The sequence below is a fragment of the Myripristis murdjan genome, chromosome 12, assembly GCF_902150065.1.
Source record: "Myripristis murdjan chromosome 12, fMyrMur1.1, whole genome shotgun sequence".
In the NCBI taxonomy this organism is placed as follows: Eukaryota; Metazoa; Chordata; class Actinopteri; order Holocentriformes; family Holocentridae; genus Myripristis; species Myripristis murdjan.
The window spans coordinates 25,762,234-25,790,051 of record NC_043991.1 but is presented as its reverse complement, the minus strand read 5'-3'; the positions used below and the strand labels follow the sequence as shown (position 1 = coordinate 25,790,051).

Below are 27,818 nucleotides of genomic sequence, written 5' to 3'. Positions count from 1 at the left end.
AGAGGGCAGGAGAAGGGAGAAGGTAAAAGAGGTGAAGAGCAATTGAAGGAGACAGTGAGGAAGGGACATATGACGCCCACAAACATGAACACACAACACACACACACAAATAGAAGGCACAAGCATAGAAGCACACACATTTTCTTCAGAAAATTTACCTAAGTAAATTTTATTATTTCTCTTCAAAATAAACATACGGTAGAACACAGTCAAATAAACCAGAACGTCTCTGTAAGCCTGTAACAGAATAAACCTCAAAATAGTGCCAGCTTTTTAGTAAACATAAATTGCACATTATGTACAAAAAACACTACTCAAAAATGTACAAAATGCAGCAAAAAAATATCAAGTATTGTGCAGTTTCCCTCACCTTGAGTAGCTGCAGACAGCCAGTCATGGGAGGGAAATTACTGGTGCTGCCATGCAGCAGGTTGAGAGTCAGAGGCTACATGGAAATCTGATCTCTCACCGGGATCCAGTGAGCAGGTGCGGAGCAGCAGACATCTCAGTGGCTACAGCAGCACTTATTCACACTAGACGGCCGCCTCTACCTGAACTGCAGTAGCACAAGGTTACTCCTTTTCACAATTTCTCAGTGCAGTTCCAGCAAGGCCAATGCAGCACTGCATAGCTCAGTTCATTTTGGTTCAGCGAGCCACTTTGAGATCTCAGAGGGCTCGTTTGTGTGGGATATACATTTTGAACTTGATATAATGCACTATTGATAAGGTATAATGCACTGAGCCTCAAAGCGCTTGCTGTTTTTTGGAATAAATAGTAGTACCATATTCCCTGCTGTAAAAACACCATATTGTTTGTAAGACCTTTCCTCCACCATAACAGCAACACACAGTTCCAACACTTGAGAAACAAGTGGTGGTGCTTTACTCCATTGTTCCACTGACATGACAATAATCTTGTCATATCCCATGACAAAAGTTTTAAAGCATATTCCAAAGAGTAAACACATTCATAGCAAAATGCTGCATACAGCTCCCCAACACAAAAACTCAGACACTTCTGCACAAACACACTAAAGAAAAAGCAACACTTAAATATTAGCATCCATTCCGTACTTAAATTTAACAAAAACATGTCTGTTTGTTCAAAGCGCCCTCTTCATACATAGAATGATGAACAATAGTAGTTATTAATTAATAAATATAGATCTATGAAGTGCCTGGAGAAATCACAGCAGCAGGGCTTCAATCTTTTTCTTGCCAGGCTGAAATAGCAAACCATCTTTTAGTCGATATCACGTGAATGTTTCCTAATGCCAGTTTGTTGTTGCAGGTGTTTCAGTAGTATACACTGTTAGTAGTTTCAGTAGTATTTAACTAGGGAATCCATCTCCACTTCCCTGCTACATAGGAATCCAGAAGTCCATTACAGGAGATTATTAGACTCAGCAGTAGTTCACCTGGTAGAGCACGTACCACATATTGAGGTCCTTACTGCAGCAGCCTGGGTTTGAATCCAGCCTGGGCCATTTGCTGCATGGCATCCCCTCTCTCTCCCCTGCCTCTGCTGTCTTTCTGTACTGTCACTGTCATATAAAAAAGAAATACCAAAAAAAAAAACAAAAAAAAAAAAACAAGATATAGAGGGTACTTTGTGCCAACATTATTCATGTGGGATGTGCCTAAGATTTAAAACATAAAAGTGTGACATGCAGAAAGAAATGCTTAAACAAAATAACTGAAACAAAAGAAAAATTTGAGCACACCATTTGAGTGCATTCAGTTGGCAGGTCTTTTAATTACTGTATAGTCTCTCATTACCATGGAGACATCACCACCTAGAGACCGCTAGAGAACATCTACAGAGTGCACCAGCAGGCTAAACCAGCTAATTAATGATATGCCAGTCACATGATGACATGTCAATCATCTCTGAAACTATTGGGTCCTGCCCAACAGTAGGAGTAGAGTAGCGACTGTCAAAGTCCACTCTTTCTTTTTCCCCTGTCTTTGTTCTTTGTCACTTCCTCCTTGCGCTGCCTGGCCTCTTGATCTGCCAGAGGTAGTTATGGATGGTCAGGGCGTCCACACTGACTGACACAGTCTTGGCTGGGATGATGGTGAACTGTTTGCGATCCGAGCTGTATTTGTAGAGCTTGTCAATCATCTTCCGACTGATGGTGCGTGGGCCAGTGCCGGTGAACTTGATGATCTCCTCAGTTTCTGGTGAGAAAGAGTAAATGGCGCGAAACTGACACCCACCGTCACGGAAGAGGATCATCAGGTGGTTGGACTCACACTTGTCCAGCTCCTGTCAACGACGAAACAGCAACAAAATTTAAATTGCAGAATATTAAAAAGGCTGCTTAGAAAAGCTACAACATGAGTAATAAGCTCAAGAAACAAGTTTACTTGTGTCTGGCACAGACACAAACTTTACTGATTGACACAAGCCTGTAATCAATAAACTGGTTTCAATGAATCACACTGACCTCTAGGACAACATTTTTCTGGGTCTCATTGACCTTGCCAGCCAGGCAGCAGTGGGCGATGGCATTGATGATGATTGGCTTGTTGGACTTGGAGCTCGGTTCCTTGAAGAGCTTAGGACCTAATAAAAACCAAGGATAATTTGCAGTTAACTTCATTCCTATAGCACTGTTGAAAGCAGAGCTGCAAAGAGCAACTGATAAAACCTTTAAATATAAGTTAACAAGTTTAACATTTAAACAAACAAAAAAAGGATTATGGAATAAAAGACAATGTGGCTAAAGTAAAAAGTAAAATAGAACAAAATAGAAAATAAAATAGAATAAAACTGGTGATCCCAAACACTTGTTTAACTTTGACACTGGGAAGATTTAAAAGGCTCTGCCTGAGAATCTTGAACTGTGCACCAGCTCATGTGAGATTTGTTGCTAAATTAGTGACAGGTGAGTGGTAAGTGCTTGTTGTGTGAGTAATGACAATAAAAACAAACATTGCCACTAGCAGTGTGTTATATAACTGGTGTACTGCATCTGTTTCTGCTTACCACTGTACTCTGCAACTGAAGTGATAGAAGAGGCTGTGGAGCCGTTCTCCCAGTCCCTCTCCATGTTCCTGCTAGACGCCCTGCTCAGCATAGGGAACGACTCCATGGAGCACGCAGATCCAGCCCTGACACACACATTTGTTAGAGAAGGAAATGACTGTGTGAATATCTAAGACAGGAACAGAGTATTTCCATCCTCTAACACACACACATACACAATAGGTGTTCTCACCTCTGTGAATCTGCCCCTCCTGAGGCGACACTGTCAGCTTCAGTAGCCAGAGAAAGAGTGGATCCACGATGGCTGGAATCAACTGGAAGTCACAGAGACAGCACGATTCAGTACCCGTCCCAAAATCTGTAGTGACATTATTTTCTCTTTTTCCCATCCCACACCAGTTCTATTTTCAAGCTTTCTCTAGTGACACATGGTGACACATACTGGCCTTGTAATGTGTAATGTAATTTAGACAGAGGGGTGCAGAGGACATACAAGGCCAAACAATAAACTGACAAACTGAGGTCATACAGAGACTGAGAATGGGCCCATCTACGAAGAACAAAGATAGATTATTAATGAGGAACTGTCACAAAAGGCCTAATTATGGGATGCTTGTACAAGAAGTGTCATGACTGTCATGCAGAGCAGGTTAGAAGTTTCACCTCCCCTGCAGCCTGCTGCTGAGCTCTGGGCTTTGATCAACATGGACACTTTCAGAGAATGACCTGCGCAACACACATATAAACACTCAGGACATGGCTAAACACACTAGAAATGCAAAGAGCAAACAGCAAAATTAACTGAAAATACACACATCTGAGTTTCTCTGGTAGTTAGTGGTGTATATACACCACTAACTACCAGAGAAACTCAGATCTACTCTGCTAAACAGACAGAGAATACAGTTTGTGAATGTTAGACACACTAATGGGCAACATGGAGAACTACAGACCAAATTATAGTTAGTACTTTTTTTAGACTGTGCAAATTGTCCCAAACACTGATCTCTAGCCTCGATACAGGAGTTGTCAGCCTGCTCTTACGTGTATTGGATCCTTTGGAGAGGCTGTTGGACTCCTCACGGTGCAGTGACTTGGGCCTGCTCTTGCGGGATTTAGTCCTGGGGCGGGGCCTGACCATGCCCTGCTCTTCCATCAGCTCCTGCTGCTTCCTCCGCAAATACTCCTGCTTAATTAGCTCCCGTCGTGCTTTCTCCTCCTCCTTACGCACACGATCCTCTTCTGCCTTACGCCTATGAGAGAGACAGATTTGCTCTCAGATTTCAGACTGAACAGATAAATGCCTACATGAACACATGCACACAAACACACACACACAGACACAATCTTGCCGTTCTATCTTAGTGACATTATACTGGCATCCATTCATGTTTTACAGCCCTCTACAGCTTTTCCCTAATCTTAACCATTACCAATGCATGCCTTAACAAAACCCTTACCCGAATCTAAACCTTAACTTAAACCTATTTCTAAGCTGAACCAATAAGCCAGAATTGGCCTTTGTAGTGGTGGGTTTGTGTGTGTGTGTGTGTGTGGGTGTGTGTCTTTATATGCACCTGGCCTCATCACGTCTGAGTTCAATCTCGACTTCCTGTTGCTGTTTGCGTAGTCTGGCCTCTTCCGCCTTCCGCTGCTGTTTGAGAAGGAAGGCAGCCCGACGCTTCGCCATTTCATCCTCTGCCTTCTCATCATCCTGGAGGACAGAAAAGAGTGACAACTTCATATTTAACACACAGTTGGGCTGAATATTTCAGTAAAACCTCATCAATAATCACACTTCTCAGATGGGACTGTTGTTGTATCACCTGATACATACACAAGTGCACATAAAGCATACACACTGGATTGTAGCCTACCTTAAAGAAGAAGCCCAATACATTCTTCTGCTCATTGTCATCTGTGCTGTCTGGAACATCTGCACCGCCCTCCTCCAGTGGGTCCTTGAGATCTGATAGGTCAACCTCAATCAGTTGACCCTTGACCCTGGTATTCTCCTCTCCACCAACAGCTTCCTTCCCTGAACTGGCAAGTTTATTCCCATTTGAGGGAGACATGGACTTACTGGAGATAACAGATGGGTCCTGAGGTAAGGGCTGGTCTAGGGGCGATCCAGGTCCCTCTCTGGGGCTGCCGTGACTGGCATCATCATGGACTCTGAAGGTGGTGTTTCTCAGGCTGCTTCTCTCTAACGGCTTGGAGCTCTCTACAAACCCCGCCTCCTGGTCCCCACTAATACTTTCTCTGGAGGAGGTTCTGGAGTCTGAAGGCTGAATGCTGGGCTTCATGGACATCACCCTGCTGTTCTCTTTACTCTGTTTTTGTTCTGAGGCTTTGGTCCGGAGGTTGCGCTGGCTCGAGCTAAGCTTGGGGGGACGGCGAGCAGGGCCAGAACTGCTGCCACTGATGTCCACAAAGTGAGCCACAGCACTAGTTCTAGGGTCAGAGGTGGAGGCTGATGTTTGTGTTGTGATGGGAGCTGGGGTAGAGCCTGATTCTTGGGCTCCAGGAGGCGATAACACACTCTGCTTCATCAGCAAATCCTGCTGTAAAGAGAGCTGCATCATCTGCTTCTGAATGGAGCTAATGGCTTCATTCAGCAGCTCTATGGAGCGACTGCACTCACCCAAGTCAGGTTCAGCCCCATCATCCTGGGGCAGGATATTGGTATTCAGCCTATTGTCTTTTTCTCTCTGTTCTCCCTCTGTCTGTCCTGTTGTTGCCTGAACTTTCAGGGCCTCAAGACAGGAGTCATCTTTGCAGGGATGGGTCTTCATTTTACTCCTATCAGCAGCTGTCAGGCCTAAAGTTTCCTGTGGATGTTTCAGGGGCTGAGGCAGGGTGTCACTCCTTCCTCCCCCCTTTTTTACTATGTTCAAGAAGGCAGCTTTACCTAGCTTTAGTCGCTGTCGTGCTGACAGAGTCTCCATCTTCTTCTTCTGGTGTTCAATGGCACGCCTCTGCTCTTCTAGCTTCATATGAAGTTGCACCAGTTCTGAGGGCACTACTGGGGCCCCATCCTTGGCTAATACAGAACCAGGCTCCTTCCCTAGCCAGCAGGAGCTGCCATCACTCCTCAGTCGCCATGAACCTCCCAGAGGGTAGGGGGGAGTCTCAGAGCCATCAGGTGTGGTCATTTGGGAGCTGCTGGTGCTTGAGAACCCATCACGGAAGCCAATCAAGTGGAGCTTACGCTCTGCAAAGCTGGTCATCCTGACACTGTTGCTGCCTGAGGCACTGCAGCTGCTTGCCCATGATATGGTACTGAGGCAAGGGCTAGAGCGTCCGCTAACATCTTCCTTATCATCCCGCTCACTCACTTTCAGGTCCTCTCTCAACTTGGCTGACTCACCCTCTCCTTCGCCAAAATCAGACACCTCTACCTCTTTTGGACATGTACTCCTCATTTTCATTTGCCCCTCCTCCTCTTCATCTTCCTCAAGATCTGCAATGTCTGAGTCAGACTCATGGCCATCTTCCAAGGGAATGAAGAAGGGACTGTGGCACACCTGTGTAGGGAGGACTGCCTGGACCTGATCTTCTGACTCTCCTGATAGATGAAGAAAAAAACTTTGGGACTTTTCCCTATCAGACTGAGAGGAGCCTATTGCTCCCTCTGTGGGAGGGCTGAGAGGGCTGTTGGCTGATTCTACCCGAGATATGGGTACAAAGGTACTTTTAAGATTATTTGATTCAGCAACAGGGTTTTTCCTCTCGCTGGTGTCAGTCATATTGACATTTGTTTTCTTAGCAGCTACAGCTGTTCTTGAGCGACTCTCACCACTCTCCTCTTCCTTGTTCAGACTGATGCTCTTTTCTTTGGCTGGCTTTGGGACAGCCGGCATCAGGGGCTCCAGGTAGAAGCTGTCTGCCTTGGGGTCCAGAGCACATGGAACAGAGTGAACGTCATGGCAGGGAGAGCAACGGGCACCGGACATTCTAGAGGTGGAGGCCCCATTCTGTATCTCCAGCTCATCCTGTTCCATGTCACTCTCAAGTCGATGTCGAGGAAGTGCAGAAGGGTGGATAATAGCTACCAGCTCTTCCTCCTCCACCTCCTCTTCCTCATCCTCTATACGAATGTGACCCCGCAGGCCTTGACCGTTGAGCCTGTGTGGAGGCAGCTGGGGACCTGTACCAAACATGTGTTTTGGAGTGATACTCAAGATGTTGGAGGCCAGGCTGTCTTTGCTGATGGAGCGAGCAAGGCTGACACTATCCCCGTCATCTTCCAGGGGAAAATGCAGGGCATAGGGTATTTGCTGGGATAAGGGCCTGGGAAGTGGAGTAAGAGAGAAGGAGGCAAATAAGATGTATGTAAGAGAAGTTCAGTGCAGCAAAGTAACAAGAAATAGTTCTAGTACAGTTGTATGAAATTTGGTAAGGATAGTGAGTGCAGTAACACTGAACAGATTTTACCTCTGCCTCCTCTCTGGCCAGGCCAGTACTGAGTCCTGAGGCTGCCCATCCACATGTGATAGAGAGCTGGACCTATTTCTCAGCCCTGCACAAAGAAAATAAAGCTGCTGTTGGAAACTGGACCTCCAATAATAACAACTCTCTTGTAGAAAATAAATGATCTCAACATATGAGGACAAAAACATCGAGCAGCTGTCAGTGTATCATTAAGATGAATCCCATTTATTCTCCCAGGCCTAACTTGGCAATTCTCATCATACAATGATCCACATGGTTACAACATGCAGACTCACTCTGGAGTCATAAACTCAGAGCAACAAACTTTTCTGTAATGCAGTCCAGTTGGCCCTGGAGATAACTGTTAAAGTCACATCCAGTACTACAAATGGGAAAGCAATCATAATACTTTCTTATCTTAAGTACTGGGCCGTACTTAAGTACTGGGGTGACTATCATTATGAGTCATAGTTTTTACAACTCTATAAGGGTTTTCTATTCCTATATCTCTTGAATATGTGAGTAAACCTGCCTTCAAAAGATATTTGATGATATGCAGTGCTATTGTTTACTGAGGCGCTAACTATCTTAAAAAAAATAAGCACAGAAAGGGAACGAGATTTTCTGTCAGCTTGACAAAAAAAAGAAAAAAAAATTCAACAAGGCCATCAAGGTTCCCAGCTACCACAGCAAGACCAGTCAGATTGCCAACAATGACACATTCTCAGCATTGTGGTCATTCAAGGTGCTCACAAGCTCACTAGTTACAGAAAAGACCTTTAAATCACACGCCTCACCATACTTGTTAACAATCACAAGGCCATATTTCAATCTTTCTGTACTGACTGAATACGATGAGTTGTCAGTTTCTGAAACTGTACCTGTAGCATGGCAGGAACCCATTTTTAGATATAGATATAGATACACACAGTTTAATCAGTTCAGAAATCCTAAAACTTTTTCATAATTTTTGCGTGGGACTACTTTTGTTTGTGACTTGAGCCATCCAACTCTTAGTTGGAGCCAAGTATTCTAAAACTCTTTTGTAGCTTGCAATAAATCTATATTGCACAAATCTCACCTAGAAGAACTACTGTACATGTATTAAGTGATCCTGGTTCATATAACATATATTTCTTTCAACATATGGTGTAACAGCCTCATTATAGTGAGATACCAAAGTCATTGAACAAATCATCCACTTTCATATGAGCATGTAGTCACTTGAGTAGATGTTTCTGATCTTACCTGAAGCGCCATCCTCGTACATCCTCTGTTGTCTCTGTCTCAGAGGCAGTAAGGAGCGAGAGGGGCTTGGCGATGGAGTCAGTTTGCTACTATGAAGGAAAGAAATTTCAGTTTTGAGTTAAAGCTGTTGAAGCTGGCTTGATTTTAGTCACAGAAATATTTCTAGAATGTCATGAAATATTGAAATACCTTGGCATACAAAAATCTTTAAGAAAAAAAAAGCATGCCTCACTTGCCCAACTACTTTTCTTTCAAAATCTTGAACCTGTATGTATACAACTTGAAGACAGACAGCTGCTTGGTACTGAACACCCAAAGGGATGTTGAGTAAAGAAAGCCAGAGCAAAAAAAACTAAAACTTTATTTAGATGTAATGCAATGTATGACAACAGCTACCATAACATAAAAACTACAGCATCTTATGATATATTTGGTGTTGGATGGGCTATAACATTTTGACTCATGTCATTGCTTACTGTGGACTGTAGTGAGGAAAAAGTTGACAAGTTTGAAAGTTGAAAAGTTTGTTCTATCATGTTTTTCCAATTGCTAGAGACACAATTTAACAACTTTCATCTTTGCAGTGTCATTTTCAGTACTATATTTGATCTGATGTCTCACACAATCATAAAGAAGTCTGGTGTACAGATCAGACATCAGACCTTGAGCTTGAATCTCACCCATCTGTTTTTTTGCAGAGTGATGGAAGTAGCTACAACTGTTCACAGTGCTGTAGATATAGGTAGAATACCTGAGGTCTGGGCTTGGGGGTGTTGTCAAGATGTCAGCAGAGCTTGATGAGGTCACGAAACTACGTTTCGTGACACTGGAAATGGGCACATGGGGTCGGGAGCTCTTCGGCTGCAGCAACAACCTCACTGCAAGAATGATGGAAGAGGGTGTCAGCTACATTTCTAATGCACTGGACTGTTTTCCTTCTTATCACTACTGATGGAAGAAGGATAAAAAATAAAGCAATGGTAGACCATTTTTGTACCATCTTTGATTTCTTGAAGGTCCCTGGGCTGTACAAAGTCTGGCTTCACAATTTCAAACCACCAGAAGAGCTCAGCAATGAAGACCATCAGATTATTCTGGTTTAAGACAGCATAGACAGCAGATCTCAAGGTTAGTGGCAAAACAGTGGACAAAGTATTGGAATGTGTTTCTTATTTAAAGATATTCCCTGGCGGGTGTTTTTTGGAGCTCACCTTCAGCACTGGTGGAGAGTACAGCATGTCCTCTGGCCTCAGATAGAAGCTTTTGTTCAGGTACTCATTGGAAAACTCCCTCAGTAGCTGGATGTTGTATACACTGTCTGCTATGGAGGGAACTTCCTTCAGACAGATATCTACATGGCAGAGGAGAGCATAAATCAGTCACTAAATGAAAAAGATTATATGAACATAATTGGCAATAGAACGGCAGATTGTAGTTTCAGGTGGTGAACAACTACTGAATTCCTTCTCTCATTAAGCAGCTTTGCACAGGATGAAGGAAGCCTGGTTCATAGACAACTTAGAGAGTGTATCATGAGGTATAAGAAACAGCCTCCTAGTCCAGTTTAGCAATAGCTCTGGTGGTTACTCTACCCTCTAGTCGCAGGACTTCTGGACAATAGAAGTGGATCACAGTCAGCAGAGCCGCCCCATCACACACATCCTTCATCAGGTCCTCCAACAGGGGGAAGTGCTGAAGCGTCCGACCCGACAGGTGATCTCTACGGTAACGCACCTGCACAGCAAGAGCATGTCAGAGCTTAATTAAGGTGAACACAGGTGAAGGAACCTATCCAGTCTGAATGGGTAAGACTGAATGACATGCTCACTATTCACACAAAAGCATACACACTTATCACATAGTTTTGATCATTTTATTTTAGATCGTCTCTCTATATCAAGTTTCCTCTTTGTCATTATGTCTCTCTCACAGTGGCACACAAAAAGTGGTAAGTATAGTAAGCATGTATCTGCCCTTGGCATCAAATTCACATTGGGGGTGATCCAGCAGATTTGACTGGCCTTTTTTTTTTTTTTTTTTTTAGCAAGGATCAGATCTGGGCAGTTGGAGCTGTGCCTATTGGAGGGGCACCTTGTGCATGTTATGTGCTACATTAACAGTGCTGGTTTCTCTTAACACAAAAAGACTGATGCCAAGAGAAATATATTGTCCACAACAACAACAGCAACAAATACATCAACACCGATTTCTTAAAAGCAAATCAAGCTGTGCATGACACAGTCCGAGCTAGGGCAGCTAAATCTATATTTATACTACTACTTTGTGGGTACAGAAATTAGAGAAGACTGAAGAATGTTTAGTAGCTAATGAAAAAGGTAAATGACAGAAAAAATGGAAAACACTAAGGAACACTTAGGGAATTAAGATAAGGGTATATGGTGTACATTACCACACGAGAGAACTCCACAGGCTCCAATAAGCAGTGGGCCACAGCATGCATTATATCAGGCTGATGGAGGAAGAATGAAAGTAATGATTGGGAAAGAGTGAAGGACTAAGTGAGGCAAGTCAGGAGAGATGGCAGGAAGTGCTATAATGCACTTGAATCATGCAGACACTGGGCTCCACACAGGTTGCTTTATGGAAACAATGAGTTAGAGAAACAGCAGCCATTAAGCATCGGGTGGGTGCAGCTTATTAAAAGGGGATGATGGTGGTGCAGTCACTGTTTGAAGCTGCAGTGAGAAATGAAGGGAAGGAGGGTGGATCTGCTAAAAGGGTTCAAGCAAGGTAAAAGAAAATCAGCTAGGGTATTCGGCATGCATGTTGGGTCTGCTTTTGCAACCAAGAGACACCATATCATCTTTTTGTTTGTTGTTTGAAGTTTGTACTCATTGTGCTGTGATGCACTTCTCCTTAAAGTTGGCTTTGATTAATGATATGTTACGTTAATTTTGTTGTTTATCTCATTAGCTTTCACATATTGTTTTAGCTACAGTTTTAGCACAACAAAAAGTATCTTGCACCATATAAGGTACTTAATATAATTGCCAGAGTGCTACCACATCAATGCGCATTAATAGACACATTCTTAAACACACACGCACGTACACATACACATACACACACACAGGAGACTGGAGAGGCTAGCTCTTGCACTTACAGGTACAAGCTTCCAATACCATTTGGAGGGAGACTAGTATCCAAGAGGCAGGAGGGGGAGGTATTTTGGGGTGAGACACAGGAAGAGCAGCAGACAAGTCAAAGGTTGGATACAGTGACAGGGGATCAGATTGTCCCCTCAGCAACTGTTGCCATGGAGACAGATCTGATCTCATAGACAGTTGAAAAAGGGTTAGGCTGAACAAACAAAGCGTCTTTTGTAATTTACCAAAAAGACCAATGCAGGAAAAGAGATAACAGGCTAACATGGATATTTTAACAGCAAGCTCAATCAATAGAGTTAGACTTTATGCTGTGATGCTGTTTCACTGGACAATCTAATATGACCATGCACCCCTCTGGCAGAACAGTGAGGGAAGATGAAGACAAAGACAAAGAGAACAAAACCGAAAGACACATAATATATTTAAAAGAAAGGAGTTTCTTTTCCATACAGACGAGACAAAGAAACAGAAAGAGAAAGTGAGACAGACCGTGTGATGGAGAAGGCCATCTACACAGAAAGAGACAGGCTGTTACCTTTTGATGACTCGGTGACTCAAGCAGATGCTGCTTCATTTTCAGCTCTTTATCTGAAATCTCCCTCATCTTGATGTTCACCTGTAGGCATGAAGACAAGTGAGTACGGGCGAAAGAATGCAAACACACAGACACACAGACAAACACACACACTTCTCACCTTGTTGATCCAAAAGACCATTGCATCTTCCAGGTCAAAAGGCAGCTCCTTGGAGGCACTGAAGTTGGAGAAGCGCTTGACACTGGTCACCACCCTCTCTATGCTGATCATCTCCACTGTGTAGGCCATCATCAGGGCATCAATCAGCGGGATGTGGGAGCTCTGGATGAACATGCAAAATGCAGCAGCAAAGGACAGGAGGACAGGATATTAGTTCATTATGGAAGGGTATCAAAGAGTTTACCAAAGGGTAGTAAGTTAACATGATGACATCATTATTACCCTAACAGCTGTTTTGTTTTTTCATTCATTTTCCTCCCAAAGCTGAACTCTGCCAAACAATCTTAATTAATAATTAATTACAGAATCGTCCCTCTTCACTCTGCTGAGCATCCTTTACAACCTGCAGAGTAGTTTTGACTTGCCTGTGATGCTTAAAGAAAATACTAATTTTATTGATCCTTTTAATCTTTTTTCTTCTTTGTAGCACTTTGAGATTGCTAAATGTAAAGTGTGTTACAAATAAAATTCATTGTTATTATTATTATTATTATTATTATTATTATTATTACCGGTATTATCGTACAGTAGTGCACTGCTTAAACAGTTTGTCATTATTTTTGTGTTCCATTACTGTATATTTTCACAAGTCTACAAACCAAGACTGTTTATTACCCATGAACCTATTAATGGTTATTAATGTTATTAATAGTCATTGATCCTGATTTTTATGGGCATTTGTGGGATGTATAGGAATGCTTTTAGTCAATATTAGAACACTTCCCACACAAATAATGCTTATGGCAAGATCCACAGTAGCAGCAGAGCTCAGGTCATCTTAATTTCCATAGTAATACTGATAAAAAAAAAAATGTTTTATTTGATAAGCTCTCTCAGTGTGATTACTCTAAAGAGAACACAGAGAGAAATAGTCCTGTGAGATTAAGGGCAGGGAATCCCAGAGAATGAGGTAAGGTTGGGCCAGATACTCTACATCAGTGGTCCCCAAACTACGGCCCGCGGGCCGGATACGGCCCGCCTCCACATTTGGCCCGGCCCCCTGAACAGTACCAGAGACGCATTATGATTTTTTTTTTCAGTCTGGCCACGCGATCGAGACTAATACATGCATAGAACGTGACAAGCCTACTGGAACCTACAAAAGGATTATAAGGAAGGAACACAAGAACTTTGAGAGATTGCTCATATGAGGTGGCGGTTCTGCCTATGTTGCCGCTCTAGGCGAAATTACTGGCTTGCGCCCTTTCATGTTACTAATCCAACCGGGGCAGCATCAGTCGGCATCAGGCGAGCCGGCACTGGCCGGCATTAAGCCGCTCACCTGTCAGATCCGGCAGACCAGACCGGGTGGGCGCGGCCTACCGGCCGGTGCCACAGCCAACCCCCCAGCCCGCCTGATGCCGACTGATGGTAGGCTACTGATGGCATGTGCGGGTCAATACGGTAGTGTAGAAAACTGGCGATTTTTTTTTTCTCGTGCGCCCCCAAGTAGATTGCGCCCTGGGCCGTTGCCCACACTGCCTATAGCAAAAACCGTCCCTGCATTTAAGTAAGAGATTCTGCTCTGACAACTAAGCTGAACTTTTACCTGTTAAGATTGTGCACTGCACAACAGAAAGTTAATGTTCCATGGACTTTAATTTTTCTGTGAATAACCCAGAGAGGGTTATTTGGTTATTATTTATTTCACAAATAGTGCTATTTATTTCCTGACTTTATTTTTTCTGTGAAGAACCCAGAGAGGGTTATTTGATTTTTATTGATTTCATTAATAGTGTAATTTATTTCATTAATAGTATTATTATTTATTAGTATTATTATTTTTTTTTTTCTGTGAAGATCCCGGAAAGGGTTATTAATATTTGGTTATGTGTGGCTTTCTGGAAAACAATCAATGTTTACATTTAGGCACCCCTGCGATCGTCACACTTTTTCTGTTACAAACTGACCCCGGCCCCCCATCAGAGAAGGGAATAGTTATGTGGCCCTCACAGGAAAAAGTTTGGGGACCCCTGCTCTACATGATCTTTCAGTGCAACTGCAATATAAATGGAAGTTTTTATTTGGCAGGCACTATGTTCAGATGATGTTTTATGCTCCTATCACTCCCCCTCTGCCTGCTGTTTTGTAGTATTCCTGATCAAGTCTAAGTGACTCCATAAATCTTGTGTCCTTCTTAAAACTAAAAATTGTAATTGTAATCACAGGTCCAAGACAGGCCTGTTAAAAAAAAACAGATCATGTGAAATAACACACACATAACGCCAGCGAGCAATGGAAAGCACGCATCACAAATAAATCTGTCAAGGGCATACAATCAGTGTAGTCTAGTAGATTATCTAGAGTGGAGTATCTACTTCTCTTAGCTTTCTGTGAGGGAGAAGGCACACTGAAAAAGTGACTTTCCAACCAAGAGAGAAAGATGCTCCATCTCTGAGTTACCTTGGCAGGGCAGGAAGTAACAACATGGCAATTATTTCAGACATCCAGAGTTTGAAAGATGCTGAAGTCAGACAGCAAAAACCCTCACAAATTATAAGTGACAGGATGGCAAGACTGTTCAAATGCTAGCCATGACAATGCCTCTGCAGTTACAGAAGACACAAATAACACACATCTGTAATGTTTATTGCAAATGAAGGGAGAGTGTGTGTGTGTGTGTGTGTGTGTGTGTGTGTGTGTGTGTGTGTGTGTAGGTGTGTGTGCGTGTGTGTATTTTTGCTTGCAGGAAGTTAGGCACTTGGATGCCCTCTTATTGAAAACAACTGAGACCACAGGAATGTTTCATAGATATTTTCTTACAACATGGCGGATATCACAAGAATAGACATCTATTTCTCAAACAAACCAGCCATGCACCCATCTGCAAAGGCAGATGGCTGGACAGACAGTCAGTTAATGGGCACCACTGCTGTGTGATGTGGCTCCATAAAATATTCCAATTAGGAGTCTATTCAAAGCATCTGCTGCATCTAATGATGGCGCCAGTGGGGCGGCAGTTGCACTGGATGAATCCTGTCTACTGGAAGACAATTCTGATCCAAGTAGCCAGTTGTAAACAACATATATTCATAAACAGACATGTCATATCAACACTTTTTTTTGTCTTTGCTTATGGGCAAGCTTGTGTCATTCTGTGTTTTTATTCCTGGCTTTATGTTAAAAGCAAAATGTAAGCTTCTTCAATCATTTGGCTTTATGATTACTTGAGTTACATAAGATAGAACTAAGTAACAAGGCTGCCTGTATTCTATTATAGCAGTATTTTCTCTATCAGCAAGTGGTGTGGGCAGCAAATTCATGAGGTTATGTTAGAGTACTGCAAAGGATCTAAGCTAACTTGAAAATGCTTCCAGAAACGAGGAAAAAGCCTTATGATTCCTGTCCTAACAGTCAAGGTAACTAAAAGCAACTATCCTTAAATACACCTTTGCTTAATCCACAATATAACCAAATTCTCTCTCTTGCACATAGTTGACCTGCCAGTGATGCAGCTTAGCAAACATCAGCCTGAAAATCCATGGGATTACACCTGCAGTAGGTAAATCTATGAATGAGTGAGGACACCTTTTTCTATGAATGACTTAGTTGCAACTAGACAATGTTCACAAAGCAGTTTTGTTCATGCAAAATTATTACAAGGAGAAAAGGAGAGGCGTATCCTCTGTCATCATTGGTGTTTTGCTTTCAGCAGTCAGAAAGCAAAAGACAATGGCATTAAAAAAAAAAAAAAAACAAAGTGGAACAAAAGTGGGAATACAATGAATTGATTAATGGAAGATGTAGCGATAGCGACAGCATATGTGACTCAAATATGCCATCTATTTAATTCAGGGCTATAAGCACACAAGCAGGCAGCAATCATTTGCTATTTGGTATCAGCAAGCAAAATGTTTATATAGTACACTGCATTCTGATATATTGAGTTGCCATATCTACACTGTCCTTTTGGCAAAATGATTTGAGTTCCTTTATCATGTCTGGAGATATGTGGCATAAGTTGTTGTTATCTTGGCTTGTTTGTTGAGTTTGCACTTGAGGCCGTCCTCAGAGCAGTGACAGAGTAACAAGGTGTGAAGACATTACCACAAAAGAATCCCAAATGCAGACACCTCACAAATCAATCATCTGCTGCACTGAGGCACACTGGGCAAGCACGCTCTGTTTGGAAGGCTACTTTATGAGGACTCACTGCACTGCTCTGTCCTGTAAGCTGTGAAACTGGCTGTGGGACAGAGCAGGCTGAGTTTTAACAGATGGCCCAAGTTGGCAGATTTACAGAACTGCTATGGAGAAGATCACCAGGTACGCAGCTACACTCAGCAGAATGTAAGGACCTGACCAAGGAAAGACCAAGACCAAATAAACACAATCCCAACTCATTCATCAATGCCTCTCTGATTTCCTTGAGATTTAAATAGCTTCAGGCCCCCAAATGTTAGACCTCAAGATTTTGCTACCCACCATTTTGATTGGAGCAGAGCTAAGGTCCAGGTCAGAGACAGGCGTGTTGTCACTCTCCAGGACGTAGATGCCTTTCCTTGACAGGGCCTCAATAACAGACTGATGGCCTTGGAGAGAGGCAGCGTACTCGGACTTAAGGATCAACCCACACACACGGCAGTAGAGCTCCCCAGACAGCAGCAGGCGGATGATGGGTGGCTTGATGTGCTCCTGCTCATACTGGTCAGTGTAGAAGGGGTCGCGCAGGTCCTGAGGGATGTGGTCTGGGAAACAGGAGAACAGCGACAAGCATTAGCATGTGACTTTTGTCTCAGTTACAGAAACATTTAATTTTGCCAAATTTTGCAACAACAAGACCTTTAATGTTTTATTTAAGCATAGTTGCATATTAAAACTGTGTTTACTGGGTAGTAGTGAAGGTACATCAATAATACAAAGCAATGAAAAATGCTGGATAAAAATCTTCAGTACTTGCACACTCAAAGAGATGCTTGTACAGATGTTTTTGTTTCAGTGGTCAACAAAAAGGCTCACAGGCATAGGCCTACTTGTGAACAATTTCTGAACTGTGTATGAGACATTGCTGATATCATGAGCATGGATTGGGTAGTGAGATCACTGTGGTGAGATATCCAATGAACTTAGAATACCTAATGTAATATCTCATATTAGGGATGGGTATCAGAGACTACTGGCAAAGACAGTCCTAAGTGCTGTTATTTCTGTTCTCCATTCCAGGAATATTGTGTCATTATAACGGGAAAACACTACAATGATTTCTTTCTCGGTCGCTTTTTAATTTATTGTTTATATTTCCCTACATTTCATATCATTTACTGATTCTACAATGTAAAGTACTTGTCCCATGAAACCTGTTGTACTTGTAAAGACTTGCACATACTGGTAAATAAAGTGCACACATGAGGCTAAAAAACTAGCTTTCTCCTCACATTGAAGGAAACACTTACTGAGGAGCATGGCTCTTGCAAGACACAATAATATTGGGGTTTGGGTGCAGGGACACAAAGTGGTACAACCTGATTTATAAACGTATGTACATATGTTATCATGTGAACCTCACAAATGTAAAGATAATTTACCATATCCACAATGAAAATAATATAACACACATGCATCTTGAACAAAATGCTGAACAACTTCATGCTCAAGGGCAACACTGTCTGCCATTTATGCTTGGGTACTTCCATGAACTTTTCATGTTTTGTGTTCTTTTCTGGCACGCTAAAAGCCCTGAATTATTTGTAACTTATTGACATTTTGCACAGTAAAGACAACCGATTTAACAGCGCTGCCACACCCTTTTCTTTACATCTATGCATGCCTCTGTTCAGCTGTGTGGAAGAAAGACTCTGTTCTTGAACTACACCTTCCTCCAATGACTGGACAAAGGTGTGAACATTACCAAACTCACACATTTTGCTGAGTACATTTGAATTGACCCATAAAAAGCATAGCTGAACAGGGTAAACCATGTTATTTGGAACAAATGACTGGACCACAAGGATCTGCTTTACCCTGCTTTCGTCATGCCAGGTTAATCTAGATATGTCAACACTGCAAGGTCTGTCAATTAATTTACGAGGTTTTTTTTTTACCTGTCACCAAATATTTATCAAGCTAATAAACTCTTCCATGCCGCCACAGTTCACCACACACACCAGCACCCAAACTATCTTCTGTAAGCATGTACAGACACATGTCCAGCACAGCCTAACCCTGTTATATAAGTAGCTCCCATGAACTGTCAAGGTATTAGACAGTCTAAGTGGAGGAGGGACACGGTGAGACACTGGGCGAGCAGCGTGCCAGGCACCCAACCCTAAGGAGCTACAGATGGATCAGACATTTTAAACCCACGAGCCAGGAGGATTTAGTGGTGATAGTGTTGTCCCTGGCTAGCCCGGTGTTTCCCTGCTCCTAAACTAAGACTTGGAGTTGCTATTTTTACCCCCTAGGGTGATGGAGGTTATAAATGTACCCACGCCATGTTAATCCAGAGTTAAGAACCAAAACACTCATGAAATTTAGCTTCATCTGCTCTCTGTTGGTTTGTGCAAGAGAATATTGACAGAATGTGGTTATCTTATTTTCAATCGGAGAGATAGCAGCCATAGTCAAAGCCAAGGACAAACTGAAAATGTGTTGTAAATCAGAAGTATGATGAGGTACAGTATTATTTCTATTCTATTTCTTGAGTAATCAAGAACAAAGTCTCAGTGATTCTTGAAGTTAGGCTGGGCTAGTATGCATAATCCCATCATGGAAAGGTACATGATGATCTTTATCAGCCAAGCAACCTTGGAAACAGAGTTACAATAACAGCATGTATTCACATTTGCTTAGCATTGGAAGCCATGCTGCTGACTGAGCTGAAGAAACACAATGAGCCAAGCCTCAAAGGAAAACGCAGACGCAGACAAGTAAGACAACTTAAACACAGGCCACAGAAGGCTCCAATTAAAGCTACAACTCACTGACCACCAGTGAGGACCCCACCCCGCCCTCTTTTGTTACACAATGCTACCATGTACACCTCATCATGTGAAAACCTGCACAGTCTCTTATCTACATCTCCTCATGCCTCTATTTATCCCTTCATTCCATCATGTTTCCTCTGCCACACTCTTGAAAATCCTTCCCTAGCATCCCTCACACTCCTCGTCACCCTGCTGCTTCCTACAGCTTTGCTGCCCCTGACTGTCTCTCAACCCCCTCAACCCAGCCTGGTTGCCCTGGCGATGGTGATGAAGCATGCCAGCTTGGCCTGAGGCAGGGGCTGGGTCACTGTCCCATCCACTCACCACGCCAAAGCCTTGCTCAGTGAATTGATTTATAGCCAGGCATTTGAGATCAGAAGGAGTGTGTGTGTGTGTGTGTGTGTGTGTGTGTGTGTGTATGTGTGTGTGTGTGTGTGTGTGTATGTGTTTGTGTGTTGTGAGAGGATGGATAGTCTCTAATCCTGACTGAAGATACTCTCTAGCTATTTGTTACCCACCTGATTCCAGTATTACAGCCCACCCCAGAGTGTGTGTGCGTGTGTGTGTCTGTGTGTGTGATTAAGTGAAAGGGGTGGGGGTGTGTCAGGAAAACCCTTTGTTCCTGTTCTTTAAGAGACAAGGTCAGATTGATCTGCAGAGATCACACTGACTGTCAGGGCAGGGCAGACAGACGCTGTGCTCTGCACGAGAAAGGCATCGCTGCTCTTTCAAATGAGCAAGCTTGAAGGAACATGCAGACCTGCATTTTCGCATGTATAAGTACTTGTGAACAGGAAGCAAAGGAAGCTGACTAAAAGGAACATGAAACAGATTATAGAAATACATTATATTACAGACAGTAATATTGATAAAAAAAAAATTAACTATCATTTCATCAAAAAAAAAAAAAAAAAAAAACGTAACAAGGTTGGTCCATGTGTATTTTATGTCTCAGAAATACAATTTTCATTCTTCAAGGTTTGCTTGCTTGAACTGGTCATAGTCTAGCTAAGACAGTAGCTATAACTCTAACATTACAGAATCACTATAAAAAAAAAAAAAAAAAAACATCATCTCGGAGAGCATGTAGGTTGGCAAAGGCACCTAAGCTGTGAAATAATCAAGCTGTTCTACTTTGTTATATTCTAATAAAACTTCAAATATCAAATATATTCTAATCCACAAAAAAAAGCCAAGGACCCTAATTTCTGGTAATGGCATCAGGAAGTCCAAAAAGCTGATGATGCTTCTCCAAAAGCCATCAATAAAGCTACAAAGACACAAGTGGTCAGGTTCTAATCTCATTAAAAACTTAGACATGTGACTGTCAGTGCTCACTCTCACACCAGTACAGACAAACAACAATGTCTAAACAGCACATTGTTGACTCTTCTGATGACCCACCCCTCCCCCAATACATAGGGGAAAGATCCTGGCAAGATTTCTTCAAAATTTTGACCACCACAACCCTACATGAGTTTTTTTTTTTTTTTTTTTTTTTTTTTACTATTTAAAGGACAATACCAGAGATTTTATGTTTATTCCTCCTGCTTATGCTAATCTTTCCTCAAAGCTGGCAATTGTATTTTAGAACTTCCATATCATTTTTTTTTTTTTTTTTACATTTTATACAGCTATTTCCACTCATGATGTAACTTTCAGACACTTCAAACTTTCTTTACACCAGTATTCCATCATCGTAATAAAGCTGTCCACATTACATTTCAGGTGAAGAAGCAGTATCGCTGTGTTTTGATGACCTGACATTTCAAAAGTAGTCCTTGGGGAACTTAGCTCACCTGGTAGCTGTAGCTCACCTGGTACTGCACCACTTGTTCTTGTTAAGGCTAAGTCCTGATCACAGCATCCTGGGTATGAATCTGACATCAGGCCATTTGATGCATGTCATCCCCTCTCTCTCTCCTGCCTTTCCCGTCTCTCTATACTGTCACTGTCAAATAAAACGGAAATGCAAAAAAAAAAAAAAAAATCTAAACTGAAAAAAATAACTGGTCCTTTAATTAAATATCAAAAAATGATTTTACTACTAAATGTTAATGTACTTGAGAATGGAATGGCACAGTGACAAACTATTGGGAGCAATTCAAAACTCCAGCAAAATCATTTTAATTAATTATTTAATCAAGACACTGATAAATATGAAAATGACCATTTCACTATTGGAAGTTTAAGGAAGCAGTAAAAAGATGCTGTTACCCATGATGCATAATTTTATTTGGTGATTGTGTCAGTGACTATTGAGTCAAAGACTAACTACTCAACATCAGAATCACCCCCTGAAATGTATAAGTCAAACCTGCTTATAAATAGGCAAAGTGAGCATAGGATCATCTAGTTGAAAACAAATAATGACTGTAAAAGTTGAACAAAAAAATCAGTAAGGTTATTTTCAAAAATTCACTGGGCCCCCCTGGTTCACAGTAACTTATCTGTTAATTATAAATTTAACTTAGAAATGTGATTTAAATAAATTAGAATAAAAAAGACAAAGAAAAAAATAAATCTTATTATTTTTTCAAGTATGTAAATAAACTGATGGTGTTGTGTCATAAGAGGGTTAAGTGACTGATGACTGACCTGACTGACTAATTGACTAACTGACTAATTTGACTCATGGCGCCAATGAGGAAAAGGACAGTACATTCACCTTTAGAGCTTCTTCTATTTAAACAGTCAGAAATCAGAGGGGCAGAGAAAGTTCTGGTGGGATTTGAACTTACACCAGTAGCAGGGATGTGTCTATCTCGCTACAGGGCTGCGTACTTATGAGAGCATGAAGGTTATCTCTTGGTAACATCACATATTAGAGCCTGAGTTTTATGAGGTCTGGGCTTGGGATTGAGTTGCTGATGATGTGCTGATGAGATGTAAGATTCCTGCTGCCTTCTAAAACAAAGGATCAGTGCTAACGTTACATGGCCCAAAGTACAACATAATTCAGTAAGAATACCGGCAACAAAACACTTCTCAGATAAGATGTAAGATGTAATATAAAATGTTAAAATCTATCTGCACCAACATATCTGTATTGTTATGTTTCTTGCAAATAATTATCGAATGGTAATCGTCATATTCTTGCACTTTGGCACTGTCAGTCCTGGGTTGATAAGGAGTTCCCATGACTTTTTAGCTAGTGAAGCAATGCCTGTCTGTTAGTCCCACCATTTGTCTCGCAGCACAAGGCCGCCTGCTTAGTGTCTCTGGCACTGTGACGTCAGGAGAAGCCAATCAGATTAAGGGAAGCAGGAAGCCTGGAGGGGGAGCAGGTGATGGTGTGTTGTTTATTATGGGGATCTGATCTCTGCCCTAGAACAACGCTGTGCTGGGTGACAAAGGCTATCTCAAACATATAATGTGGGTTAAGCCTGAAAGGCTGACTTGTTACAAAATAAAGGCAGCCATTCTCAACATGATGTTGAATATTCTGGCAGCCTCATACTGAACAACCTAGTTAAAGTTCAAGGATCTTTTTATTTTGAGGCCACAGACCCACAATAAGTTACTTAACTACTCAGACTTTACTAACACACAAGCCTTATCTAGGAAATAAGTCTACAAACTGATCAAATCATAAACAAATCATAAACAATACAACATACAACAAGGCTATCACAAGCAAATATCAGGCCCGATATGATCAGAAATGAGGCTCTGGAAAGAAGGGTACATCTGACTCATGAAAACTGACACAAAGACAAAGAGGAGAGTTTCCCTTTGCTGAATGACTGTCTTGTCTCTCCCAGGAATGCCTCATCATTACAATGATGATGAAGCTGCAGAGACTAGCAGGCTTGTCACAGGAAGCACAGCTGACCTCTTCCTCACACCCTCAAGAGAGCCTTCAGCAAGTGACACAAAAACCCACATTCATGAAGGAATTTCCAGGCATTTACTTACAGCCTAGAGATGGAGTGCAAGTCTTTTCAATGTTTTAGTAGACATCATCTGAACTCACATCGCCAGTGACCTGGTATTAAAGCTAAGCATGGGAGTTTAGCCTGAGCCTTTATTCACAAACACGAAGGGCTTCCTGCTGCTATGAGCTCATTTGATTACAATCATTCTACTAACAGTGCTGACCTGAAATGAAAGTTCAAAATAGGTGCACTGCAAAGTAAGTGTAGTTGGTGAGTATGTAGTACAATGACATAGGTTTTTTTTTAATTGTGCTAAATTTACAGAATACTGCATACTGACATCAAAATTGTAGGGGCAGTCAAACAAAACGTGTGGCCACAGGATGTTGATTCAGTAAAGATGCTGCTGTAGTTCTGCTGTCCTCAGTGTGAACTGTGCTTTTCTATGTACCCAGTAATCCATAAATGAGTGGGGGTCAGAGACATAACAGAGATGGCAAGAGAGCTGCTGAAAACCTGATGAGAGAAACACTAAATCCATCCATATGTTTGGGCCTAGTTTTACATCAAGACCACTGGAAAACCAAGGATAGCAAAGACTGCTTCGCTTTCACTTTTAAAAGCAGATCAATATGAATAAACTCTCATTTACAGTAAATGCATAGCAACAAAGATACCAAAAGTGCCTCTTGATGGAGAACCGAGGTGAAGGGGAGAAAAAAGTACAAGAAGAAGACTAGGCTAGAGGACTTGTGTGCTCTGATGGAGTCCTTGAAGACAGAGAGATGAAATGTCCAGTTCCTAAATCTTTTGTAACTCATTTCAGTCACTGGCAGGAGCAAATTATATTGCTGGATCATAATCTGTCAGCTAGGCTCAGACCGTAATGGATTTTTTAAAAGCTTCATTTATCCAGAAAACGACAAACACGCATACTTTTTTCAGCACTGCCCTGCTTCACACTATTACATTCACACATGGCAGCTACCTGGTACAAGCAGAGTCCACCACTGATGGAGGAAGGGAGGGAGAGGATGGGGAAAATATTACACTTTAGACATTACATTTCACCAGAGAGTGCAGAGATTCAAACTAGCAGCCCTCCAGTAACAAGCCTATTTTTACAGCCAACACAGTGGACCAAACTCTCTCTGTTTCCTCTCTAACTTTAATGCAGCAGTAGCTCTTGGGGGAAATGGTTGGTGTTGCTCCACAGCTGTTATTATTTTGTATCAAATCCTGGTTCCGGTGCAGGCTGCACTTATTCTTGAAAAGTGGTGAGAATTCTCTTATTATAGCATTGTAACAAAGAACAAAAGAGGTCCTAACACTGTAGCTCCTGTGATTCGTATTTATTAAGCAACCAAAATTAGTGGTGACCTTGCTTTTCTCTTCCATTCCAACTAATCCATAACAAATCTCCAATAAGAGCCTCTGCAGCTTATACAAATTTGCAACAACACGTTCACCTTGTCTTCTACTGACTGGGCCCAACATAATCTTATGCCACAGAACTAGCTCATGCTCTCTTTGGGTTCACAGTCCTCAAAAGACAGCTACGCACTATGTGTGCATGTGTAGGTGTATGTGTGCCACTACAAGCCAATGAAAGTGTGATGTAGATGATCTATAGACACCAAAAAGATGCCAGTAAAGCTGCTGGTTGATTTATTTTGTCTACGATATGAATGCAGTTGTTTTAGACACATGCCCAACACCCCGTATGCAACCTGAGCAAAAGTGACTGAGCTTAGAACTCTGGCTAACCGAGACAACAGCTGAAAAATACTATACTTTTTGTACATACATGGGGCTTTTGTACTTACATAGGGCACACAGACAAATACATAGATAGCTATATAGACAGATATATAGATACATAGATGTTTGTGCTCTATTAACATTGTTTATATCTATGTGTACAATGCAGCACACAATAGAATATCATTCGCAGCTGTTATTACTTCATTATAAAATGCATATTTCCCTACAAGAGGACCCTGGGCTCCTGGCTTCTTTGGCCCATGGTTACTACTACAGGCAGTAGCACTATTACTACAGGCAGCTGAGGATAGCAAATGCTACATCCTCAGCACCATCAGCTCTTGCAGATGTTTGGCAAGCATAAACACATAACATAATAACCATGCAACAAAAACACCCCACCCGATGAGTCAGTTAAATAGTGAGTAAACAAATAGAGTAACAGAGGTTGGAAGCTTACCTGTGCCATAAGCTTTGTCGAACAACCAGCGCAAATTTGCATCGATCTTGGCTCTTGCAGAGTCGTAGAGCTCCAGCGGTACAATCTGAGGCTCCATGCCGCCTCCCGCTTCACCTGCTGCCGGATCCGCTTTCCTCCAGGTGCTGTCCCTGCCGGCACAAGCGGCCATATCCCTCCTGTACAGGACACAGAAATGTTAGCGCATGCAGACGCACATCACCAGCAAGGCAGAATCTCGTGTGCTGCCATACTCAAAGCCATTACATCATCGCTCATGGTGGTTGCCAGCAGCCACGGCCTCGCCAGCCACTCGGCTCATTAATGTCACGCCCACCTACCTAACGCTGCTCTGGTGATGCCACACAACAGGACACAGCCTGCTCCCGTTAGCTGTCGGGGGCTGCCTGGTGCTCTCTGGGTTTCAATCGTGTTGTCTTTGAGGCCCGAGTGCATGCAAGTTTTCATCCCAACCAGATACTAACCTCACACCACCTGACCAGCCTCTGATTAGATTACACTTGGCTTCAAAAACACAGAGAGCGGCACCAGTGAAATCAGCTGGTGTTGTTTTGTGGTTACAATGACATCCTGCACACGTTTCCCTCGGTGGCACACAGCTGGGAGCCACACCTTTGGGGTTAATTTTCCAGAAATAAGCGAAACAACATCCTTGTCAGCGGATGTCGAACTGACATGTAGCTTCACCTAGCTTGCCTGTGGAGCTGTACAACCAATGAATAACCCAGCGTAGCGGCACTGTGACTGTACGCTGTCTTAACGCGTTAACGTTAGCTAGCTGCACATATATTCTGAAATACGAGGCGACAGATAAAACATGAAGTTACCTCTAGGTGTGCATTTGGTCCTCGGCGCAGCTTTGACAGGTGACGGTACCGTCAACACGCAAAATGCTTGCTTCCTTTCTGATAACGGTGAAATGACAGCGGACTCCTCCCTGTCCGGTAACACAAATCTCCGGCCTCCCTGGAAACCGTTAGCCGTGAGAGCAACGGCTGACGGTCGTTCGCTAATATAATCCGATAAATACGTGGTTGGCAACTCTCCGGCCGCGTGTTTTATCGAGGGAATGGTTGATTTCCAAGAGCCGACAGGTTCATATTTGCTGTCACTGCCTCTGAATGGGGGAGCAGCGGCAAGTTGAATGGGTGGCAGCCCTGTTGTAGGAGCTGGAGCCTGTCTCTATGGGGACGAGTATTATTTTTCAGGCATGTAAGCTGCTATACTCCTGCACGCCTGCTGAGGGCGCAGTACGCCTGCTAGAGAGAGAGAGAGCCAGAGGATAACATGATAGCAATGGGCTCCAGTGAGAGTTTTTGTTGGGCCTGCACCAGATGCACATTTGTACACTGTCACTACCACACAATGACTATCACAAACCAGGCAACTGCAAAAAACATCACTGCTGAGACTTTAACTACATGTCTTCATGTCAGCACCATGGACAGCTGCACTCTGAGCTCTGCATCAGGAACCAGAATCAAGACCAGGATCAAAGTCAAAAATAAACAAATATATGTGCTATATGTGCAATATGTATAAATGTGTGCATTAATCCCTACTTGTGTATTAATCATAGTTCAATAAACAACAATATATGACAATAAATACAGAAAAACAAGTTTTATGGGTTGACAATGACAACAAATACTCATCTAATGTTTACAAAGTGCTATATAATTATTTTTTTATAATGATCAAGCCGAGAGCCAGCAATGTCTTATAAGTAGTTTATTAAAGCATGATCATAGAACGAGCATCTACCAGTGCAGTGTAGTCTGTAGCACATTTTTTAAAATGGTTGGACCATGTGCAAATCAAAAGGTGGGGCATTATCAAAACTAGGTGAGTCTACTGATAAAAAGGGGAGAAAAAAGTGCTATGTGCTACAATGGAGGACAAGCTGATGAAGTAGGTTGGAGTGGTTGTTTTCTTCTACATACAGATATTATAAATTTGGAGAGTAAAGAGTATACAGTAGTATATAGTATGCCTACTTGCAGGTGTAGATTAGAGGTTAATAGCATCACTGATGGTTTTAATCAGTAGGAAGGCCCATCCATATGAGTGTTCATCACAGATTATTTCATCACCACCCTAAGCACCCTTTGCTTAGCCTTTCCTCCCTGTAAATAACAGCCGAGCTCAGTCCATGTAGTTTTATTGACTCAAACTGCAGAAAGGTCAGAGAGAGTTCAGGGGGTTAGTCCACTCTC

The 27,818-nt window shown here is 42.3% G+C and overlaps 1 protein-coding gene across 5 annotated transcripts; it reads right to left on the bottom strand.

The window, feature by feature from the left end:
• Nucleotides 1–147: 147 nt before the first annotated feature.
• On the bottom strand, nucleotides 148–26,799 carry camsap1a (calmodulin regulated spectrin-associated protein 1a). Of its 5 annotated transcripts, none has more exons than XM_030064989.1 (19): nucleotides 26,430–26,799; nucleotides 25,585–25,760; nucleotides 16,985–17,247; nucleotides 12,500–12,661; nucleotides 12,340–12,420; nucleotides 11,087–11,146; nucleotides 10,269–10,410; nucleotides 9,888–10,027; nucleotides 9,674–9,770; nucleotides 9,428–9,554; nucleotides 8,677–8,765; nucleotides 7,432–7,516; nucleotides 4,872–7,287; nucleotides 4,572–4,708; nucleotides 4,039–4,247; nucleotides 3,227–3,308; nucleotides 2,995–3,119; nucleotides 2,453–2,571; nucleotides 148–2,271 (listed from the first exon to the last, which is right to left on the bottom strand). In XM_030064989.1, exons 2-19 carry the CDS (start codon nucleotides 25,751–25,753, stop codon nucleotides 1,981–1,983), a joined length of 4,794 nt encoding a protein of 1,597 aa, XP_029920849.1. In that variant the 5' UTR covers nucleotides 25,754–25,760; nucleotides 26,430–26,799; the 3' UTR covers nucleotides 148–1,980. The 5 variants fall into 5 exon arrangements, with proteins under 5 accessions (XP_029920849.1, XP_029920852.1, XP_029920851.1 ...); XM_030064992.1 differs by having other exon boundaries at nucleotides 3,227–3,305; XM_030064991.1 differs by having other exon boundaries at nucleotides 8,677–8,762.
• Between the last annotated feature and the right edge of the window lie 1,019 nt (nucleotides 26,800–27,818).